Source organism: Diplotaxodon limnothrissa, linkage group LG3, assembly GCF_057381915.1.
Source record: "Diplotaxodon limnothrissa isolate DT_005_m linkage group LG3, D_limnothrissa_male_GT1.1, whole genome shotgun sequence".
Classification (NCBI taxonomy): domain Eukaryota; kingdom Metazoa; phylum Chordata; class Actinopteri; order Cichliformes; family Cichlidae; genus Diplotaxodon; species Diplotaxodon limnothrissa.
In genome coordinates this window covers 49,547,661-49,568,762 of record NC_140598.1, presented here as the reverse complement: position 1 = coordinate 49,568,762, position 21,102 = coordinate 49,547,661, and the positions used below count along the sequence as shown (strand labels likewise).

General features: G+C 40.8%; 3 protein-coding genes across 4 annotated transcripts in view; 2 read left to right on the top strand and 1 right to left on the bottom strand.

The window, feature by feature from the left end:
* Nucleotides 1–6,937: 6,937 nt before the first annotated feature.
* Nucleotides 6,938–12,830, bottom strand: LOC146636399 (prostaglandin reductase 1-like). 2 transcript variants are annotated; one of them, XM_085350801.1, is made up of 9 exons: nt 12,772–12,830; nt 10,215–10,363; nt 10,042–10,087; nt 9,850–9,909; nt 9,211–9,378; nt 8,603–8,876; nt 8,114–8,219; nt 7,648–7,766; nt 6,938–7,546 (listed from the first exon to the last, which is right to left on the bottom strand). In XM_085350801.1, the coding sequence occupies exons 2-9, from the start codon at nt 10,318–10,320 to the stop codon at nt 7,436–7,438; spliced, it is 990 nt and encodes a 329-aa protein (XP_085206927.1). In that variant the 5' UTR covers nt 10,321–10,363; nt 12,772–12,830; the 3' UTR covers nt 6,938–7,435. The 2 variants fall into 2 exon arrangements, with proteins under 2 accessions (XP_085206927.1, XP_085206926.1); XM_085350800.1 differs by having other exon boundaries at nt 12,726–12,810.
* Nucleotides 12,831–15,968: 3,138 nt separating this feature from the next.
* haus3 (HAUS augmin-like complex, subunit 3) lies at nt 15,969–20,206 on the top strand. Its single transcript, XM_085350321.1, has 5 exons — nt 15,969–17,000; nt 17,090–17,299; nt 17,754–17,986; nt 18,658–18,934; nt 19,979–20,206. Exons 1-5 carry the CDS (start codon nt 16,008–16,010, stop codon nt 20,204–20,206), a joined length of 1,941 nt encoding a protein of 646 aa, XP_085206447.1. The 5' UTR covers nt 15,969–16,007.
* Nucleotides 20,207–20,727: 521 nt separating this feature from the next.
* poln (polymerase (DNA directed) nu) overlaps nt 20,728–21,102 on the top strand; it is a 76,386-nt gene continuing 76,011 nt past the window's right edge. Inside the window, exon 1 of the mRNA XM_085350799.1 lies at nt 20,728–20,869. Within this exon, the coding sequence (XP_085206925.1) occupies nt 20,728–20,869 (142 nt within the window). The remainder of the gene's footprint in view (nt 20,870–21,102) is intronic.

Here is a 21,102-nt window from a genome sequence, read left to right as displayed (position 1 = left end):
CTTTGCAGTGTTCCCTTGCGTTCTGATTAAACTCTGAAACTCCTGAAATCCCTCACTCAAGAGTTCTTGCTCTGCTGCCGAAAAATACCGAGCGCGCTCCTTCGACATTTTCGCCGACCAATCAAAGGGTTGCCGATCAATGTTTCTACTATCGATGCGTAGCCCCTGCTAAGCCACCCAGTGATCTCACATTACTTCATCCAGCTATACTAATCGTCAACAACAGGTGTGTTCGGAGAACCGGAATAGCGAGCTCAAAGTTAGCGCGATGATTTGATCTTGGATGTTTCATTTGATCTTGGATGTAGTAAGCGAAGTACGAAGAACGGACCCCAGGGTTACAAAGCAGTGTTTCGTGAAAAAACAAAAACCCTGAGATTAAGGAAACTATGGCTTTTTGTTTTTTCCTGACAAAGATATCTCGCTTAAACCCTGTGCCAGTTACCAAGGTAACACAATCTGTGATCTTAACCTGCTCTCTGGCAGGTTTTCTTCAACAAACTCTCCCCTCCGCCTTCAGTCAATTTCAGTTTATACTGCTAATATCAGAGCACATACCAGAGCGCATTAATATGCAAAAGCTTTTGCTGAAATCCCAGATGGAAACATAAAAATGAACAAACTAAGTTTCTCCAGCTTTCTGGATGGCAAGCCAGCCATCAGTTTGGCAGCCAGTTTCACTGCACTGGGTGAAGACTAACTTTAAAGAGAAGTGTTGGTTACATGCTCTCAATAGATTTAAAAGTAGAATGGGAGGCAGAGCCTTCAGCTTTCAGGCCCCTCTTCTGTGGAAGCAGCTCCCAGTTTGGATTCAGGAGACAGACACCCTCTCTACCATCAAGATTAGACTTAAAACTTTCTTTTTTGATAAAACATACAGTTAGTCCTGGATCAGCTGACCCCGACTCCTCTGTTAGTTACGCTGCAATTCGTCAAGGCCGCTGGGGGATTTTGTCAGGACCCAGCATTTTGTGTTTATTTTTGTATTTGTGATTTCTTATATTATATTGAAAGGATGTTAAGTTCTAGTATTATTATTAGTTTGACTCAATAAGACTCAAAAAGAAGTTTATTGTCATTTCGTATGGTGTTACCCAGCCTGAAATGAAATACTGTTTCTCACCAGCCTCTACGGTGCAATAAACAATACAGTGCAATAAATAATGCAGTTTAAAAAGAATACGTTTAAAAAGAGCAGTAAAAGGCAGTAATGAATTGCAACAATAGTTATGGATAAATAACATAAAATCTAAATTCTAAAACAAACTCAAGTCACATTCATTCGGGTGGAGAGCAGCAGTCCTTTCACGGAAGGGGATGATTAAATTAGGTCGTGTGTGTATCTGGGGAGTGTATTGTATGTGCGTACGTGTGTGTGCGTGTGTAGGTAGGGAGCATTACAGTCCGTTTGTGGACCTCACAGTGTAGCTGTGTGAATGGCTGTGTGGGTGGGATGGGGGGCAGAGTCCGTTTATCATTCTCACGGCTTGTGCAATCCAGCATCCTGGTGGTTCTGCAGCTGATGGAGAACAGGCCATGCGAGGGGTGGTGGGGGTCTCTGATGATGGAGATAGCTCTGCATATGCAGCGCTGTTTGTAGATCTCCTCCAGAGATGAGAGAGGGGCACCAACAATCCTCATGGCAGTCTTAACCATCCTATTAAGTTGACGCTTCTCGTAGGACTTTCCCAGTCTTTGAGTTTAGTTTTCGCACTACTTGCTTTCGCTTTTTTTTTTTTTTTTTTTTTTTTTTTGGTATTCTTGTCGAATAAAAGGGTTTAAACCAAAACCAGCCTATAATAAACAGCTCACTTTGTTTAAACCCTTTTTTCATCTCCCTCTGTGTCAGCGCTTGGGTCCTTTTCTTCACTCTACACGCAGTCAGCGACAGATTCCCATGATGGAATGAGTGTTTCTTCTTCATGTATTTTTTTTTAAATACACCTTTGCATTTCATCATTATTTATTATTAATCTCTGGCTCTCTTCACAGGGTGTCTTGTCCAGTCTTCCTCTCATCACCCCTAAATGGCAGGGACAGATGGTTGCTCCATCCTGTACCTGGTTTTGCCAGCGGTTCCTTCCTGTTAAGAGGAAGTTTTCCTTCCCACTGTCACCCAAGTGCTCGCTCGTCTGATTAAGGGTTTCTCTGTATTATTGTAGTCTTTATGTAACGCAAAGTTAGATAAGGGCTAGTTTTATTGCAATTGGTGAGTTTACTGACTGACGCGCAGAAGAAATAGTTCTGTATGGAGCCTAGATGGTGTGAATGACGAGACCAGAGAATGCAAATTATATTTTTGAAAACCCCAAAATATATTGAATAAATGGGGGGAAAGGGGAAATGGAACAAAATAATAAATACAAAACACAAAATAAATGTACCACAATTAATTAATAAATTAATGTGATTCTCTGTGCAAGAGTCCTTTCGGTCCTTTTTTTGAAGTTTCTTTTCAAGTTCAATTTTAAGGAACTCCTCCTTAGGGTCCAGCTTCATGTAATGGGCAAAATAGGTCCGTAATCAAAAGACTGCAAACTGGGTGAAAAGAGGGGAAAAGAATGGTCCTACCGGCTCGCCATTTCAATATGAAAATGATCGATTCAGTGTGGGGGAAAAAAAACCCTGACCTGGGCCCTGTTTCAGGAAGCCGGTTTGGAAAACTCAGAGTGAAAAACGACACTCACGGTTGAGTAACCCCGAACTGTCCAACTCGGAATATTCGGTTTCAGAAAGGCTGATAACAATTAGTTCAGTCAACGCGGAGTTGCTTTAACCCCAAGTGAAGCGCGCGGACGAGGATACATAAAGCCCTGATAAGCGGAGCACAGATTAAGCGAGTCACCATGGAGACGGAGGGAAAGAAGGCGCGGTCAATGTATTTCACAGCGCTTGAGGCCGAAATTCTGATGGCAGCATATGCCGATAACATGCAAATTCCGCGGAAAAAAGTAACACAGCCACAGCTGCAAAAGCATGCATGGCAAAACATAGCCGACAGAGTCAATGCGTGAGTGTTAATTTAAACATTGATCGAGGGATTTCCACCCATTTAACACGTTATTTTATCATATGTTATTTTATTTGTTATTTTATACATTTTATTTTGTGATGTGATGTGAGCGCAGGTGCAACCCAACAGGCCCCAAACGTTCCTGGCAGCAAGTAAAAATGAAATATAAAAATATAGTCCAAACAGGTAAGGTGTAATTGTATTATGAGCCATAGTGCTTGGTCTGTTTGTCCCATGTAAATCAATTGCAGTTAGAGGCTACATTAATTTTCTTTCTGTAAGCACTTATTGAAATTATCTGAGCACATTACAAGTACATATTTGCTTACTCTGTATGCTCAAATGTGACCCGTTATAGCCAACAGAAAAAAGCGGAGGCCCGAAAAACAGGTGGGGGTCCTCCACCACCACCACTCACAGAGGCTGAGCAGTTGGCCCTCAGCCAAAACAGTGGGCGCCCTGTGGCCGAAGGCATCTCTGCGGGGACATCCTCTGAGGCAATAACCCCGCAAGACACAAGTGCCTACATAAGGGGTAAATTCAAAATAATACATGATGTGCATACATCCTTTCTTCACAGTCACCTTTGCAGTGCTACTCATTCATTTGATAAACTCTTTACCATAATGGATTATTTTGTAGTGAAGTTATTTTCCGACTGATTTTGCCTTGCCTCAGTCTTGGTTGTCTTTGAGAGCATAATGACAATGAAGTGTAAGGTGATTGGTATATTTGTTAATTGCCATTTGGTCCCTTGTAAGTTATAAGTGACCTGTATAAACCTCATATTCTATCAGTTGATGGTGATGGTGTACTGCATCTGGTGCAGCCTCCTGTTGAGCCAGACCAACATGCAGTTGTGAGTAATACTCCACAGATTATATGAGTTTACAGTAGAACAGCAATGTTGTCTATTTCTTTACTACAGGAAAATAATGAAGAAACATTGACAGCTGTTACAGAGGAGGAAGCAACAGAGACACTTTATGAGGTTTACATCTTTTAATACTTTGTGTACAGGAAATACAGGCGACCAATAAAGCCAGTTGAACAAAAAATCTGTTTATTCTTCTTTCAACATGTTGAGGTGATGGGTCAAAAGAAATGATTGTGACATATGGTGTCTCTGACTGCGCTTCCATCTTGTATGTCTGTGGGAGGGTCAGGATGTTCATGGTTTGGATCACTGCTGATGTTTGGTTCAGAAGGACAGTGTTCTCCTCTAATTGTGGCAATGTTGTGAAGAATCACACATGCCACAATAATGTCACATGCCCTTTCTGGGGTGACCCTGAGTCTTTGCAGGCACTGGAACCGGGCCTTAAGCATTCCGATAGTCATTTCAATTCTGGCTCTTGTCCTGCAATTAGCCAGATTATATCGCTGCTGTGGGCCCGGTTCAGGGTCAGGGTAAGGGGTAAGCAAATAGGGTAAACATGGATACCCCCTATCACCAAGCAAGTAGCCAGTGAACTCTCCTAAGACAGAAGGATACACTTCAGTTCAAATGTCCCTGAAGCAATTGGTCTTTATATATTTTAAAGTATTCTCAACTCACCATGTCCAAATTTTGTGCTCAGTGTACATTCACGGAATATTTGTGAGTCATGGACAGAGCCTGGCCACTTGGCTTCCACATTTGTGATAATGTTGGCAGCATCACATATGATCTTCACAGTGCAGAGAACACAAATTAGCATCCATTACTATAATGAAATAATTTGTTAGTTTGACATGCTACAGGGAACTATGTACCTGTACATTAATGCTGTGGAAAGACTTCCTGTTCACATAGTCTCCTTCATTTACTGAAGGAGCAATGATTGGAATGTGAGTGCCATCTGTACAGCCAATCACGCCTGGGAACCCTGAAAATAAATGTGCAATTTAAGTAGTAGTTCAAGTATCACCACATCATACATTAAGTTTTGGTCATCCTGATACCTGCAATTTTGTGGCATCCCTCTTTGATAAATCTTGTGGGTCTGTGACCGGGGAACACCACAGACGAGTACAGGAGACGTTTCAGTGCAACTGTAACATTCCTGACTGCCCGACAGACGGTAGCCTTGGAAACGTGCTCAGCGTCACCAATATTATACAGAAGGCTCCCGTTTGCAAGAAACCGAAGTGCAATACAAATAATATGCAATGAACTGAGAGCATGTCCGCGATGTGTCACATGCGTAATATATGGCCTGAGGATGTTATCCAAATAAATTATAGATTGTGCTGAGAAACGGTAACGTTCGCACAGAAAATCATCAGGAAATGATAAAATGTCCAAACGCGCTCTGATCACTCTCTCCCGGCGGAGAGCTCTGCAGAGAATTTGGGCTTCACGATCTACTGGCTCTTCAAGGAAGGGGCACGCCATGTCCGACACTTCCTACTGTCAGGTTTCCGACAAAGGGGCGGAGACAGTCAGGGTTAGTTGTAGTAAACCTGCTAGGGGGCAGGTTAGCTTCACGGAGTGTGTCGTCATAGTGACTCACTCAGGCTGCAGCTGAACTCGCTTTGTGAAACCGAAAACCCAGAGTTTTCGTTAACTCAGGGTATACTTACTCAGTTTTTCCACTAAACCGGCTTCCTGAAACAGGGCCCTGTAGGCCAGAAAAATGCCCATTAGCACATCAAGTTCAACAAATCATTTTTTCTGTAATTCTGTGCAACAATGTGAATCATCATCATATTTCACAAAGGTACAATGGTTAAATTATTAATCATTTTGGCTACGTAGCATAATATATACATTCCAGTAGCGTTCACTACAAACAAATACAAAAACGACAATAAAGAAACAGACAGCATCGCCGAATTCAAGGCAACACATAACAATAATCAGTCAATTGCACTTTGTTTCAAAGAAAGCCCATTTAAGTGCTTAAATAAATAAAAGTGTTCAAAAACAGCAGTTTTCGAACCGGAGTTCTGCTCGCGGTGGGAACGCACCAAATGTAGTTTTAATCGCGGAAACGATCGACTCGTTACTGACAACTAAAACGTTGTTTTTGGTAGATGTTAAGGACACTCACTGCTGAGGTGATAAGATTTTATAGACGAACTGAGGGGAGAAACGCTTTTTTTACAATGCCGTTAGCTTACAGCCAAGGGAGGCGACGAACCCGGAAGTATCCCTCCACAGCCGGTTTTCATCCTTGCCGCGACTTGGAAGGAGCAAATCAGGAGAGGGACCTCAAATCAGCTGACGTGGGTCATGTGACAGTGCGTAGTTGATATCGGTTATATTTACCTTAAAATATAAAGCATCTTGGGGTAACTGTTGTTGTGAAGAGTCTGATATAAATACCACTGAATAAAAGTAGGATGGGATCTGGCACTTTCATGTTGAAATGTGCAATAGATGTTTTAAAGCTTGAAATTTGAACCTCAACATATTTTCTGCTGCAAATCACCAAAATCAAGCTTTAAAGTTATTAAATAATTTTGAATTTTATGGGGAATAAGTTCCTAAGATAATCAGCCAAAATTTATTGAGATGCAAGTGATTTCTGGGGACACTGTAAATTAAATATTTTGCTGTACTTTGTTGATGGTCCTGACTCAGCCTCCTGCAGAGCCTTGCCCAGCTCAGAAGATGAGTTTGTGATTAAAATCTGAGTTGTAATTTGATTACTTCAATACAGATGGAAAGAAATCATTCAAACAACTATACTTTAGTGTACTTACTAACTTTTGTGCTTGCCTGTGCAGAGATGAGCTGCACACATACTGCAAAATCATATTTCAACAAGTAACGCTTTAGTGGAAAACAAGCTGGGATCTAAGTTGCTCTTGCCTTTGATATGGGAGTCCCAAGAAGCAGAACCTGCAAACATCAGATTCATACTGTATAGCAAGCCACAGAATTGTTGTTTCACAAGGAAAAAACCAAACAAAGAAAAACAAACAAAACAACAACTTTATACACAGAAAGGTCCAGTAAACACAAAGTATGCGGTTAATCATTCTGCAGTAAATAATGTGTACACGTAGCAGCCAGACATCTGCACTGATCGTAACAGAATGATGTCCTTTGACCAATTTCCTTTTTTCTTGAGTAAAATTTCATTCAGGTTTCAGTCGCTGAATGGTGAAGATGGTGGTGCTACACAAAACGTCTAAATGTAAACTACAATCACAATTTCAATGTAATATTTCAGATTTAACTAACAATTCGTTATGAACAACTGATTTCTGACTAGAAATCACATTTCTTTGAATGACTAAAGTGTACAAGAGTCGCTCGACTGCTGTTTCGATGAGTACCAATACACTAAAAAAACAAAACAAAACAAGAAAAACAAGCGAAATGTTAATGTGAAATGATTCTGTTATGGTGATTGCTCGATTCTTCATTAATTCATAGATTGTGTAATAATGGCAGTTATTAGTAACGCTGGCTCTCTTGCATTGAACTCTTCAGACTGCGACGACGGCCTTGCCGATGTTTTCTCCCCGCATCATTCCCATAAAAGCAGCCGGCATGTTTTCAAAGCCTTTTGTGACGTGCTCCCGACACTGCAATTTGCCCTGTGGACGCACAATACACACATCACAAATACAATACATCACAACAGAAACATGGGGAACTGATGTTTACATCTTTACTTAAAGGAAAGGCTCCCACTAACCTCTTTCACCCATGCTAACAGTCTCTTGAGGGTCTCAGGGTGCTTGTGCTGCCTGCTGCTTTGCATAAATCCCTCCATCTTCAGCTCCTTTATGATCATAGTGAAGTAGGGATACGGACCTAAAACACAGGTCATTAAAGAGAGAAAAATATAAAACATATTTCACAGCAAGGAAACTACAATCCATATCTAAAATAACTCTGTGTGCCTCCACAGCTTTTAAAGCACACTTCAGTAGTGCAATGTCTCCCTCTAGTGGAAAACAACAATAATACATGAGAAATTTTAATGGGTGTATTAACTGCATTTCTGATTATAAGAAGGAATTAAGCTAATTGATGAAAGCATTAGGATCTATTTGTTTTTAGAAAACATGACATCATTAACTGTCTCATAAAAAAAATAAAAAATACCACAATGACGGAGTTTTTACAACTCTCTAAAAAATGATGCCTGCTATCCTCACCTGTCTGCGGTGTACTGTCATTGTAGGTGGAGATACTTCCACACACAGCTATTCTTCCACAGTTCTTCATCTGCTCCAGGGCAACAGTTGCAAAAGAACCTCCCACCTAAAAACAACAAAAAAACAAACAAACAAAAACAAATTAAAGCTGCAAGCAGCGTTATGAGGGCCCTCGCACCCTGTCGCGTCGAGCCACGCCCAACACCTACACCCAGCATTTTCGATCTGATGTGACATTGATCGAAGTCAATGATGATTATCATTGTCCCATTAGGTGGCGCTCTAACCATTACTGACAAATCGCATATCAAACATTTCCGAACTTGACTTTCGACTCATGCCCGCGAAGTTTGGGAGACTGGACATTTTACGTTTAGGGAAACGGGGTGGTCATGGCGGCACGTGGAGTTTCAATCACTTGCCAAAAAGCGGTAATCTGCTGTCACTCAAAAACACAAAGCTTTGCAATTTAACATCACAAATGCTCACATTTTCAAACAAGCAGTCGTATCCTTCAGGTGAAGCCTTCCTCAGAGCCTCCTCCAGGGAACCCACAGTTTTGTAGTTGAAGGCCTCATCAAATCCCAGCTCTTTGAGAAAAACCACTTTGGCATCAGAGCCTGTCGAGCCCACCACCTTACAGCCCTTGATCTTGGCGATCTGTCCCACCACGGAGCCCACCGCTCCAGCTGCAGCGTTCACCAGCAGGGTCTCACCCTCCTTTAGACCCAACACGTCTTCTATCCCATAAACAGCCGTCAGTCTGCAGAGAGACGGAAACAGTAAATCCAGCTGTTGCCTCTTTGATTTCCATATTAATTATACCCACAAAAATAACTGCTTAGAAACTCTGCTTCAGCTCATCAACAGGAGAAAACATCTGGGGTTTGTCCTCTTACTGTCTTAAAAGAAGACTATTTTATGTAAATATTTCTCTATAAAATCACTCACGTCTTACTGTTACTTGTTTTTTTGATTTTAATGCTTTTATTTGGTTGCAATTTTCAACCTAATAACTGCTGGAAAAGTCAGAACATCCTGCCATGATTTAACATCCAATAGAAAATGACTTTGCAGGTTACTTAAATCTGTCTTACCCGGGCATCCCGATGGCACCCAGAGCCAGAGACAGGGACACATCTTTAGGCCACTCAGGCAGGATGGGAGTGAGGCCGGTCCCATCACTGAGCATGTGGGTTCTCCACCCACTGTCACTCACAACGTGGCTTCCCACAGGAAACGCTGGATTTTTACTCTGGATCACTCTAAAGGAAAACAACAACATAATAATCACATTAAAAAGCTTCTCATTGAGATGATAATTTGATAATGCTAGTTGCTGAAAACGCAAAATTAAACTGTAGAATACAGTTAAAGATTATAAGTCTAGAGGTTTATCAGGTATTTGTTACTCAAATACCAGACTGAGCACTGATAAGCACCTGTACAATCGGTATGTGTATTTCTGCAATATTAGTTCATGTTATCACATGTTAGCCTTTCCTCTGTGTGACATTGCTTTGTGTGGAAAACTGACTGCCGAAGCAGATGTGTTCTCAGTGCTACAAACTCAATGTCTCAACATCTGGTTTTACTCTCGAGTCAGTGAGGAATGACACAAAGTCTTTGGTCATTAGCAGCAGATGAAGGCCGCGTTCTTTTTCAGTAAACATCAGGCATGCACATCACCGAGGATAAAAGCTTTCCCCGTGTGCTGGACTGTTTGTGTTTCTTACTTGGCCACCTGAGTTCCAATCATCATATCTCCTTCCTTCATGGTAACTCTGCTGAACGGCCTGATGAAACAAGCAGTGTGTTACAATATAGTCGAATAAATTTTGAAATACATTTTCATCTGTATAAAAATGAGCTAAACGTAGCATTGCTATGAAAATGATTCAGTGTATGTGGTTCTGCTCTCTACTCACCTCATGTACGGGTCGACACTGAGAAACACAGCTTCCAGAAGCACCTCTGAAAACATAGGTACACACATTTATTTGACAAAATAAATATGTGTGTTGTTTGTGTGTGTGTGTGTGGGGGGGGGGGGGTCTTTTCTGTCCTATCAGAGAGAAAAAAAACAACAACAAAGTCCTACCTCCATCTTTGGGCTCAGGGAGCTCCTCCACCTTCAGCTCAAAGTCACTGTTTTTTGGGAAGCCGTCAAAGTGCTTAGTCATTACCCAGAACTTGGCTTGAACCATGATGCTTCTCTTGTATGGCAGCAGATATAGCTTTTAACTGCTTCTGTAAACATAAGAAGACATGAAAATCATCACCAGCCTTTTCACCACTCACAGGAAGTTCCTAAGTTTCTAAGATAATCAGCCAAAATCCATTGAGATGTGAGCGATTTTAGTGACACTGTGTAAATTAAATATTTCGCTGTACTTTGTTGATGGTCCTGACTCCCAGCCTGCTGCAGAGCCTTGCCCAGCTCAGAAGATGGGTTTGTGATTAAAATTTGAGTTGTAATTTATGTATTTTTTTGAATTTTCCTAATGTAAATTCATTAGGAATGCTTAGCATGCTCAAAAATACACACATGTACAATCATACGACTTATAAATGAACTCTTTTGTCTCATACAAAGAAACTAGTGATATGACGGCCGCGAACAAAACGGCTATTAGAGCCGGCTCTTTGAAGTGAATGACGAGAGCCATGGTTTTTTTCCCCCCTATCCTTTCTCTCACTTTTTTCGCTTCACGTCGCACGTGAGCCTTGTGTTTGGGCTGAGCAGAGGGGGGAGTTACACTCGAGGTAGCACAGGAACAGAGCAGGAGGGAGAGAGAGAGAAAGCCAGGGGCAACAACATCATCACATTAGAAAAGTATAGTAAAGAAAATGAGTTCCCCTCCTGGAAGCAACGTGAGGGATCTCATATATCTGATGTTACCAAACGAAGACGTCAGGCTTGGATAGCAGCGGCGAGACGAGCTGATATCGAGTTCTCTGCCATCATTTTTTGTTGGTGTCACATTTTCATTCTTGTAAGTTTTGCGGCGTTACGTCAACTCCAAAGCCCTATTAGACAGTTTTTGCAGAAGTCTGTGACCCCCAGCAAGACAGAACTCAATACTGAATATTTATCATTATTCAGCATGAAAAGTCTGATAGGAGTTTTCTGTCTTATAAAACTTTCTGAATCCTTTATCATCAGTTGTGGATGATAAAGGATTCAGAAAGTTTATTCATGCACTGAATCCTATGTATGCAATTCCAAGCAGGAAAACACTCTTCCAAAAAAAATCATCCCAGAGAACGTGCATCTTTGGGTTTTTTTTGTTTGTTTGTTTTTTTTGCATATTTTAATTTATATTTTATTGTGTTGTGGTTTGCAGTGTTTTGTGTTGTTTCCCTTTAAATTTGTTTAAAAGGAAAAAGCTTAAAATTTAAATAGTTAAAAGTTAAATTGTAAATAGTTGTTTTTTGTATTTTATAATTTATTTTTTACATTTTATGTGGAGTGAATAAATAAAAGCATATTTATATAATAAACATATATATAAAAAAAACATGTTTTTTTATATTAGTAATTCATTTTGTGTATAATTTTATATTGTTGTTGATAATAAATTAATTAAGCAACAAAATAACCTGAAGATCAGGTTGGGAGCCGAAGGAGGGTCTTTTTAGTGAGTCAAGCCGAAGGAGTCGGTTCTCTAAAAAGAGCCGGATTTCCCATCACTAAAAGAAACGGTTAAAGACTGATGTCAGCAGCTGGATCTCCAGTTTCGGGGGATGGGGGGAGGGTGGCGAGGACGAAGAGCTTGTATCTCCAAATCTGATTGGCTAAAAGTTTTGCTCCGCCTCTGACGCTAGTCATGCGTTGCAACGCGCGCTCTGTATGGATGTTTTGCCGCGAAAAAGCACGACTTGTTTATCTTTTTGGCGCCAAACGACTCGCTGACAGCCAATCCTTCTTCAGTGAAAATTGTATATTACTGTACTTCAGACATAGTTTGTCACATGAAAAAAAACCCAAAAAACAGCTTTTTAAAAAAAAAATCCACAGACAGGTTTTCAGTAAAAACACAAAGCATGTGGCTCTGATGATTTTTAAATATTTTATTTCACTTGGTATAAATGATCATTATTACTATTATTACGACTGTTATAGCTAAATTATTTAAAAAAAAATTCTAACAAAAGAATTTCTTAAGTATGGGAGAAAGTGTCTTTTATTATCTCATAACACCTGTTTCTTCTGACTATAAACTATCTGATACTGTCACTATCGGATTATAATTTCCCAGATATTGTTATGGGAGCAGTAATTCATTAGGAATGCACAATTTCTTAGCATGCTCAAAAACACACATGTACAGTCATACGCACACACAAAACAATGCAGGAAGCGTATCCTGCGGTTTTCAGTCTTCATAGACTTAGAAATGAACTCTTGTCTCATACATGTACTTCGTAAAACCCACTCCAGCGTCCATGTTCTTTGGCAAATAATACTGACGCAGACTAACACATTAAAAGTGAGTTGCAACTCCCTCCTGTAGCTGCACTCCTAAGTTCGCCTCTTCTACTGAAACAGTACAGCTGAGTAAATCCTATTATTCCACAAATAACGATATAAACTGGAGCCTTGCCTTACCGATGAAGTGTGTAGTGATGTGTCCTGTGTGTCGAAGCTTCGATACCTGTGTCGTGTAATCTCGGGGAAGTTTTTGTGAAGCGCGTGTCGAAGCTCGCTTTGATTACGTATGCAGTGACATTCGAGGCCTCGCGGGCAGTCCGTACCACGTGACTGATTCAGGAACTGGCTCGCCGGTTCGCGCCAGATTCGAAATAAAATGGGCAGCAAAACACAGCTGATTCCTACGGAAGCGTAGAGCTGCCACCCAGGCAAAAGAAAAATACAAGTGTATCACGTTATAACGTGAAAAGTTTATTGTTCAAACAAGATACTTTTCCTGTTTGTACAATATACTATCATGTTTGTACAATATACTTTTCACGTTTGAACAACATAATATCACGTTATTACAATATACATAATCATCACGTTCGTACAATATAGGATCACGTTCATACAATATATTGTATGAACGTGATCCTATATTGTACGATTCCCCATCACACTGTTGTGTAATTGGATTACGTACGTGCTACATAGTTACTTGAGCATTTCTTCTTCGATGGAACCAGCAAAGAAGAGATTTTTTTTAAATCTCATCTCTTCTAATAAAGTATGCATACAGTAATAAATATCACAAATGATAAGTACCATAATATAAATAAACAACACTACAGATCCTATAATCTGATTTCTATCTTTTAGTTTTTTTAAAAAGTGAAGCGCCACACACTAGTTTGTGTCATTATCCAGATGTACATAAGCATGATTACACAGTTACACAATCATACCAAAACTCTGTCCTGATAGTTTCAACTTTCTCTTTTGTATCAGACATACTGAGACGATATTCGGGATAAATAACCATGAAAACAATTTATTTATTCAGTTTAGAGGTTTACACATCACATCATTATAATCAAAGAGCCTGTTTCACATATATATAATATAGAGGGGGGGTGTTCGCTCAGGGCACCAAACAGGCTAGGACCGCCACTGAAAGAGCAGATAGGTTGGCTAAAGCAGCTGTTAAAAAAGTTGATATAGATGTACAGATACCACTGTCAGAATCTGAAGGGAAAAGTATAGTTTGGACAGAAAGTAAGAACTTCTGGCAAATGAGATAATGAAACAAAAGGGAGACATTTATATAGGGTACAAAACACAATAGAAGTTAAGAGGAGTAGTGGATTAAATAGACAGGAGGAGGTTATTATAAGTAGAATACGAACAGGTCATTGCTTTCTAAATGGTACTCTTTTTAGGATAGGGAAACATCCGACAGGGTTGTGTGATTGGTGTAATGCTATGGAGACGGTTGAACATGTGCTTATTAGTTGTAGGAAGTATGTAAGTCACAGGAGGGTGATGAGGGTTGAAATGAGTGGTGGAAGGGAACTTAGTGGTAGTTCCGGAATTAAATATCAAGTTTGGGAAGAGAACATCAAACTTTTTGAGTGTGTATGCAGTAGAGCTGTATGCCATATTGATGGCCTTAGAATGGGTAATAATATGCACTGATTCATTGTCAGCTGAGTTAATTATAGAAAATGGGAATACAAGTAGTAATCAGACCATTCTGTATGAAGTTATGTTTGCTCACCATAGAGTGTGTGAGCAGGGCAAAAGTGTAGTAATAACACACCAACTCATATAGGCATTGTGGGGGATGAAAGAGCAGATAGAATGGCTAAGGAAGCTGTTAAAAGAGTAGACATTGAGGTACAGAAACCATCATCTAAATCTGAGGGAAAGTGTATTGTTTGGAGTGAAAGTAAGAAGTTATGGAAAATGGCATGGGATAAGGAAACTAAAGGGAGACGATTGTATAGGGTACAAAATACAGTAGAAGTTAAAAGAAATACAGGAATGAATAGGCGGGAGGAGATTGTCATGTGTAGAATAAGAACAGGGCATTGTTTCCTGAATGGCACTCTTTTTAGGATGGGGAAGCGTTTAACGGGGCTGTGTAATTGGTGTGGTGTCATGGAAACAATAGAGCATATATTTCTTATCTGCAGAAGGTATGATAACCACAGGGGAATGATGAGGATAGAATTGGGAATTAGGGGGGAACTCAGGTTTGAAAAGGTGGTTGACTGGCTAGGATGTCATGAACGGAAAGGAGTGGTTCTTCGGTTTCTGAGAAGAATGGGGTTGTTTAAGAGGATTTAAAGAGCTAAGTGCAGTCTAAGTAACACCAGAGGGTGGCAGTAATGTAACTTCGATGGCTGCAAGCTGCCGTTAAACTGGAAGAAGAAGAGGAGTTGGCAACTGCTCGGTTTGGATGTTTGGCGCGAACCTATAAATGGCGAGAAGAAGACGCTAAAGACCGGAGGTTTCTTCTTTTAAAATTAAAATTGTGAGTATTTTGTTGGCAGTTTACTGTCTGGTTTGACTCAAAATGTTCAGATAACAAGCGAAATACAGCAGCCCTTTACAGGCGTACTTACGAGTGTAGCCATTCTCTAACCATCGACTAGCTAGTTAATGCACAACGGCTGGTATGCTTAGGTAGCTCGGTAGCTAGCTGTGACAGTTGTATTATCATAGCCGTCAGTGCTATCGGTGTTTTGTCTTAAGCTCATGCTTTCATTTGTTAGCTTTTAGTATTAGGTACAGGATCAGTTATATATTTTTGTAATATTGTGGATTCCTAGTCAATTCTGTGTACAAATATTTTGTATTTGTATACAAAATATTTTGTGTACAGAATTTCTTAAGTAATTGTTAAGTCCAAATTGTTTTTATGATGTCGTGGAGGTTTTTGTCATATGAATTTAGAGGTGTTGTGGGGAGCAGGTCAAAGTGACCCTGTTAAGAAGAAGAGTCAGTAGATGCCATACAATACATGTGTAAGAGAGGCAGGTATAACAGTGAAGCTGGAAGGAGCAGAGATGGTGAAGCTAACTGAACGAAGAAGAAGAAATGGCTCTGATGATGTTTTACAGGGAATGTTAAGAAATGCCATGATGAAATACTGAAGCTCTGGGGAAATCATTTCAGGGTTACGATTATGTGCATTTTGATTAGTTGTTTTTTTTTTTTTTTTGGGGGGGGGTGTCAATAATGAACTGTGTTTTCAGTTTATGTTTATGTGTTATGCAGTGTTTTGAACTGATAATGTAGCTGACCAGAAAAAAATGCACATTAACCCAAGAATATCCTTAGTCTGCAAAAGTCAGAATTATGCTTTGCTGTATATTTTCCTTGCCTCATGTGCCTTCATCTAATCTTCTTTGATCTCCATTGTGTTGCTGCATGACTGACTAGCACAGTGTTGTGGGAAACAGGTTAAACATGTTAGACGGTGGACAGTTTGTGGAGGCCCTAGGCCGCCTGGGTTATCCTGGTTCATCATCACTGAAGGCCTCAGAGTTCGACTGGCTCTTTGACTGTGCTCCGGAGAACCTTCACTTCTTGCGGTTTGTCTGTCGGACTCTCAACCAGAGCAACGTCCTCACCCCAGAGGAGGCACGTGCCTTTCAGGAGCTACAAAATTCCGGCAAACCAATTTTAGATGAAACCGCCTTGAGTGAAGTTCTTAAAACCATTGGAAATTCACATGGGAGCAGTGGTAAGATCTTGGGGTCATCCTCTTCATCATCTATGTTTGCGGCAGAGGAGACTTTCCCTATAGAGGACTTGGAGGCAGAGCTCCAGGCCCTGCGTAAAGAGAAAGAATTGAAGCAGCGACGTTATAACAAGCTGCAGGTTGTCGCCACTTCCCGTGCAGATGTTGACCTGCGACTCACTGCAGAGCTGGAGAGCACTTCATGTAAGCTCAACGAGGCCAACTCTTCTATTGGAGCTGAGAATGCTGACACCAACACACTGTTACAAACCCTAACAGATGAGGTCAGCAATCTTGCATCATATTTTCCAGTTCAGCCAGAAGCCAAACCAAAGGGAAAAGACCCTCCTGTTTCCCAGAAGCCCACTTTTCTCCTCTCTCTGCTTCCCTTGGATCCATACCTGCATCAGGAGGAGCTCAACACTAAAGCACTTGCTGCCTTCACACAGAAACATTTTTTCCAGGGCATATCAGCCATTGTTGAGAGTTCCTGTTCTGAGCGTTTCCAGGTCCTTGACCTCAGTTCTTGTGATGATGGAAAAGAGGAGGAGACTGGGCACGAGGGAGAGGAGCGGCTGGTCGATCGCAGGAGGACTGAGATGGCCAGACTTCAGTGGTCTCATATTGTTGCTCAGCACCAACTGATGCAGGCTATGGCTGAGGAGAAGAGCGTCAGGGCTGGACTAGACTGGCTGTCAGACAAGTCTTCTCATACTAAGGTAAAGTAAACATGTTGTGACTGTTTGTCTTATTAATGCTTTGTCTTCCTCTATAAAGTGCTTTCTTACATCTGTCTTTATGCTACCAGAGCATTTCCACCTCCTCCTCATTACATGTGCGTGAGGTTGTGTCCAGAAAGGAGCTGCAGGCTGTGGAAGCGGAGCTTGAAGCTCTGCTTCATGGACCAGTACCTGCTGCCCTGAGGGAGTCAGCCAGACTGCTTAATTTACCAGTAGTGAGGGGAGACCTGGCTCTGCAAGTGGCCAGGCAGGACTACTACACCTCCAGACAGAATCAGGTTAGCAGCATTTCCACTGATTATTACATTACGAGATTTTAATGTGAGATAATTCGTTCTCAGCCTGTCTCTCAGACAGGTAAGAGGTCAGGCCCAGATGTTGAAAAGCAATTATGGTGAAACTGAAAACTCATATAAACCATTAATGATATTCTTGATATCAGATCCTTGAAAACACAACATTTTTAAAAGACCATAGCCTTTAAAAATGCCCTGAACAAAACAGCTGAAACTTTAAGTTCACTTCAAAAAAAAGGCAATGGTTGTAAGCTAGCATATTCGTAAGCATCATGTAAGTGCCATGTATTTGGTCCTTTGTCTGTCAACAGACACCTGTATTGTGGAAATTGTGTAAGATTTAAGAAAGTTGTGGAGCCACCGTTCCTTGTCATTACATGTCCTTTTAGGAATTGGAATCCATCAAACTAAATCAAGTGTAACACTGTCCACCCAGGTACGAGACTACTTGCTCCGTCAGAAAGCCTGTTTTGACTTGCTCCTACTGGCTCAGGAGATGGAGTTAAGAATGTGGAAGACGTGTCAGAAGCACCTGTGTGATGTTAAAGGCAAGCTGAAAAAGGAAGGTGAAGAAGTGTCTCTCCGGATCAAGTCTCTGGCACATCCTGACCTGATAATTAACCCTAAACCCAACCCTATCATCAGCTCTAAAGATGCAGCTTTCAGCAGGTGAGAAGATTTGAACTCTATCTACTATAGGCTTTTGTTTTAGAGCTGGAATTATAGACAGAAAAAGCACGAGCCAAACACATAAATAATCATTTAAGTTCAGCCAGCTGTCGTAGTATGTTAATTTACTTTATTCTAAAATAGTTTTTATTAACAAGTTACAGTTTTACCACATGCACATTTGACTAGCTGCCCTTTCAAAAACTGGACAAACATGATTAAATGTACTTGTCGACATCAGTTCAACCTTCGTGTGTGTGTGTGTGTGTGTGTGTGTGTGTGTACAAATGTAGATCTCCAGCCTTACAGTTTTTATTTTCAAACTCTGCTAGAGTAGCTTTGCATTTTTAATGGTTCAAAATATCCTTTTATCTTTCACTGAATCTTGGTGCTGCCCCTCAGTTCATCTACTTTTAGCTCTTCCTTTGAGCCTTTTGATTAGGTCCCAACAGAAGGTTTGAGTATCAAACCTGAAACTCCATATATTTATTTATGTGTGCTTCACCCTAGCAGCTGTTAGGTGGCATTTTTCTTGTTTGCAGACAGTCAGTCAGGAGGACAGACTCACCTCAGCACTCTGCTTTTGGCTTATGACCCTTTGGATCCTTGTATAAATGCAGGCTGTATCACTTTGGAATAACTTTGTGTTATTTTCACCCTTTTTTACCCAGACTCCTTCAGATGCTTGACTATGATTCAGCCCACAGTCGATCAGAGCCTTTTCGAACATATGAAGCGTTGGACCAAGCTGCTAGTAATCTAGCAAACAACCTCCATTTGATCAAAGATGCTCTGGCTGGCGCTGGCCGTGAGCAGTGTTTCACAGCAGCTTGTCTTTATGGCGACTGTGAGTCGCTCCACAGGGCCTTGTACACTGAATTCCAGCAGCTGGTTTTGGGCCCGCAGGTACGTCTAACTGACCAGGAGCTCCTTTGCCCCAGTGCACAGGTGGGTGTGTTTCCTTTCACTTTATAGTTTGAATAGTTAACGAAGGTGACAGAGTTCACTCAGCCCTTCATGTGAGTCAGATGATTTTTAGACCTAATACTTGACACAATTGGTGAATAACCTGGTAGCACGTTGTGTTTTCTGAATTTCTTGTTAAATTTACATGTTAAATTGTAAAGAAATACAGTGGAACCCCGACTTACGAAATTAATTAGTTCCCGACTCGTAAGTCGAAGCACCCATTGCGCGTTTTGAGTGAGGCGATGCTGAACAATAGGCTATAGGCTAATTGCTAACTAGAACAACAATATGTCGTTCAAGTGGAACAGCGAAGCGCAAGTACGGAAGCCAAGGGGTTGTCACATGCTTCGGAGGGCATTGTGGGCATTGTAGGCTCAGCCAATCAGAGCCAGCGGATTTCGTTACTCGGGTATTTTGCCGTAACACGGGCAGAAATATTGCCGTCCAGTGCCTTCGTAACTTGAATTTTTGTAAATCGGGGTTCCACTCTACATTTGTTTGTTGGGCACAGAAGCACTGTGTAATAAATTGTTCACAAGAGGATCAGCTTTACTGCATGGCATGGGATTTAATATCAATGACTATTAGCTATTCATCTCTACTACATTTCAGCAGTTATAAGTTCAGCCTTCATACAAAGTGGTCTTAAAAAAATCTGTTTTAAAATGTGAATGTGCACTTTTTAATGCTGCCATAGCATTAACGATATAGGCTCTGTGACAGTGATTCTCTTAATATTTTTAATAAACCAACTAATGTAAATTTACATAAATCTTTGCTTATTGTCCCACAACTGTAGTAAGCTGCATAGATGGGTTCATATGGTATTGTGTTTCTGGCCCTGCAGCGAGGCTTATAATGTAATTCAGTATTATTATCATTATTGTTATTATAAAACAAATGATTATTTAATTAATAATACTCCAGCTACAATTACTTATGTATCTGTTATTTGTGTGGTCTGTGCTTATATCTTTGTTTCTCATTCACCCTCCATAATTTTTTATTTTATTTTTTCTCCAGGAGCTCACAGCGAAGCTCATGGAAGCAGAGTCTCAGCTGCAGAGTTTACATCAACTAATGCAAGAAATTCTGGGAGAAATTAAAACCAAGCGTTCTCAGCTGGAGCGTAATGCCCTCCTCAGGCGGGAGAGGGAATTGTACATCTACTTTCACTTGGATGCCCGACTGCTGCAGAAAATAGTTGAAGATCTGGAAAGGAAAATGTCTGCAAAGAGAGGGCAGCAGTAAAACTTCAGAGATTATTTACAGGCGGCTCAGGCACTCTCCATGCTTGAGCTGAAAAAACAAAAATGATCTTTGCTGATAATCTAGTTTCATCTTTTTGTGTTGGAGATGGAGCTGTTTATATGGGATTCATTTGAATGTGTTTAAGTCATGTAAACATTCATAAGTGAAAAGCATCCATGATTGTGTTGTTCAGTCTTGATGTTCAAAAATTCTTGTTTTTTTTCTTCGTCTCCAGTCATCAGTTAAATAAAGTGAAATACTATATTTCTGAAGTTTTGATTTTTATTATAAATGCCTTGTGATTGCTTCTCATTATTGTCAGTATACTTGGTGAAAGTTCCTGGAAAATGTTTTCTTTTTGTTTGTTTTCTGTTAAAAAAAATTTTTTAAACGCCAGTTTAAAGCTTGCCTGTTTATCACTGAAGAAGCTCTCTTCTTTGTCCTATTCAGGCATTTCATAGCTGAAGAATCAAAGCTCTGTGGGCCCAGTGGGAGAGCTAAGTTGTTCTGTTGGGGATGAGATGGAGTGGTCCAACAACAGATTGTACACAGGACCCCTGTCACGGGCAGCCCAGAAGGTCTTGGCTGCTCTGCGGGCCCAAAGTCTGCGTGGAGCCAGATGCAACCAAAACTACTCCAGCAATCGCAGACAAAGTCAGGCAGGTTAGAAGCACAGACAAGTTGAGCTTGTTGCAGTATGCCAGTGGTTCTCAAACTACAGACAGCATTGGGTCGCATGGATTAAGAGGGGAATAATATGTTCTAAACACACTGCAATAGGATTTATGAGGGGCGATCGTGGCTCAAGAGTTGGGAGTTCGCCTTGTAATCGGAAGGTTGCCGGTTCGAGCCCCCGCTTGGACAGTCTCGGTCGTTGTGTCCTCCGGTGGCGCCAG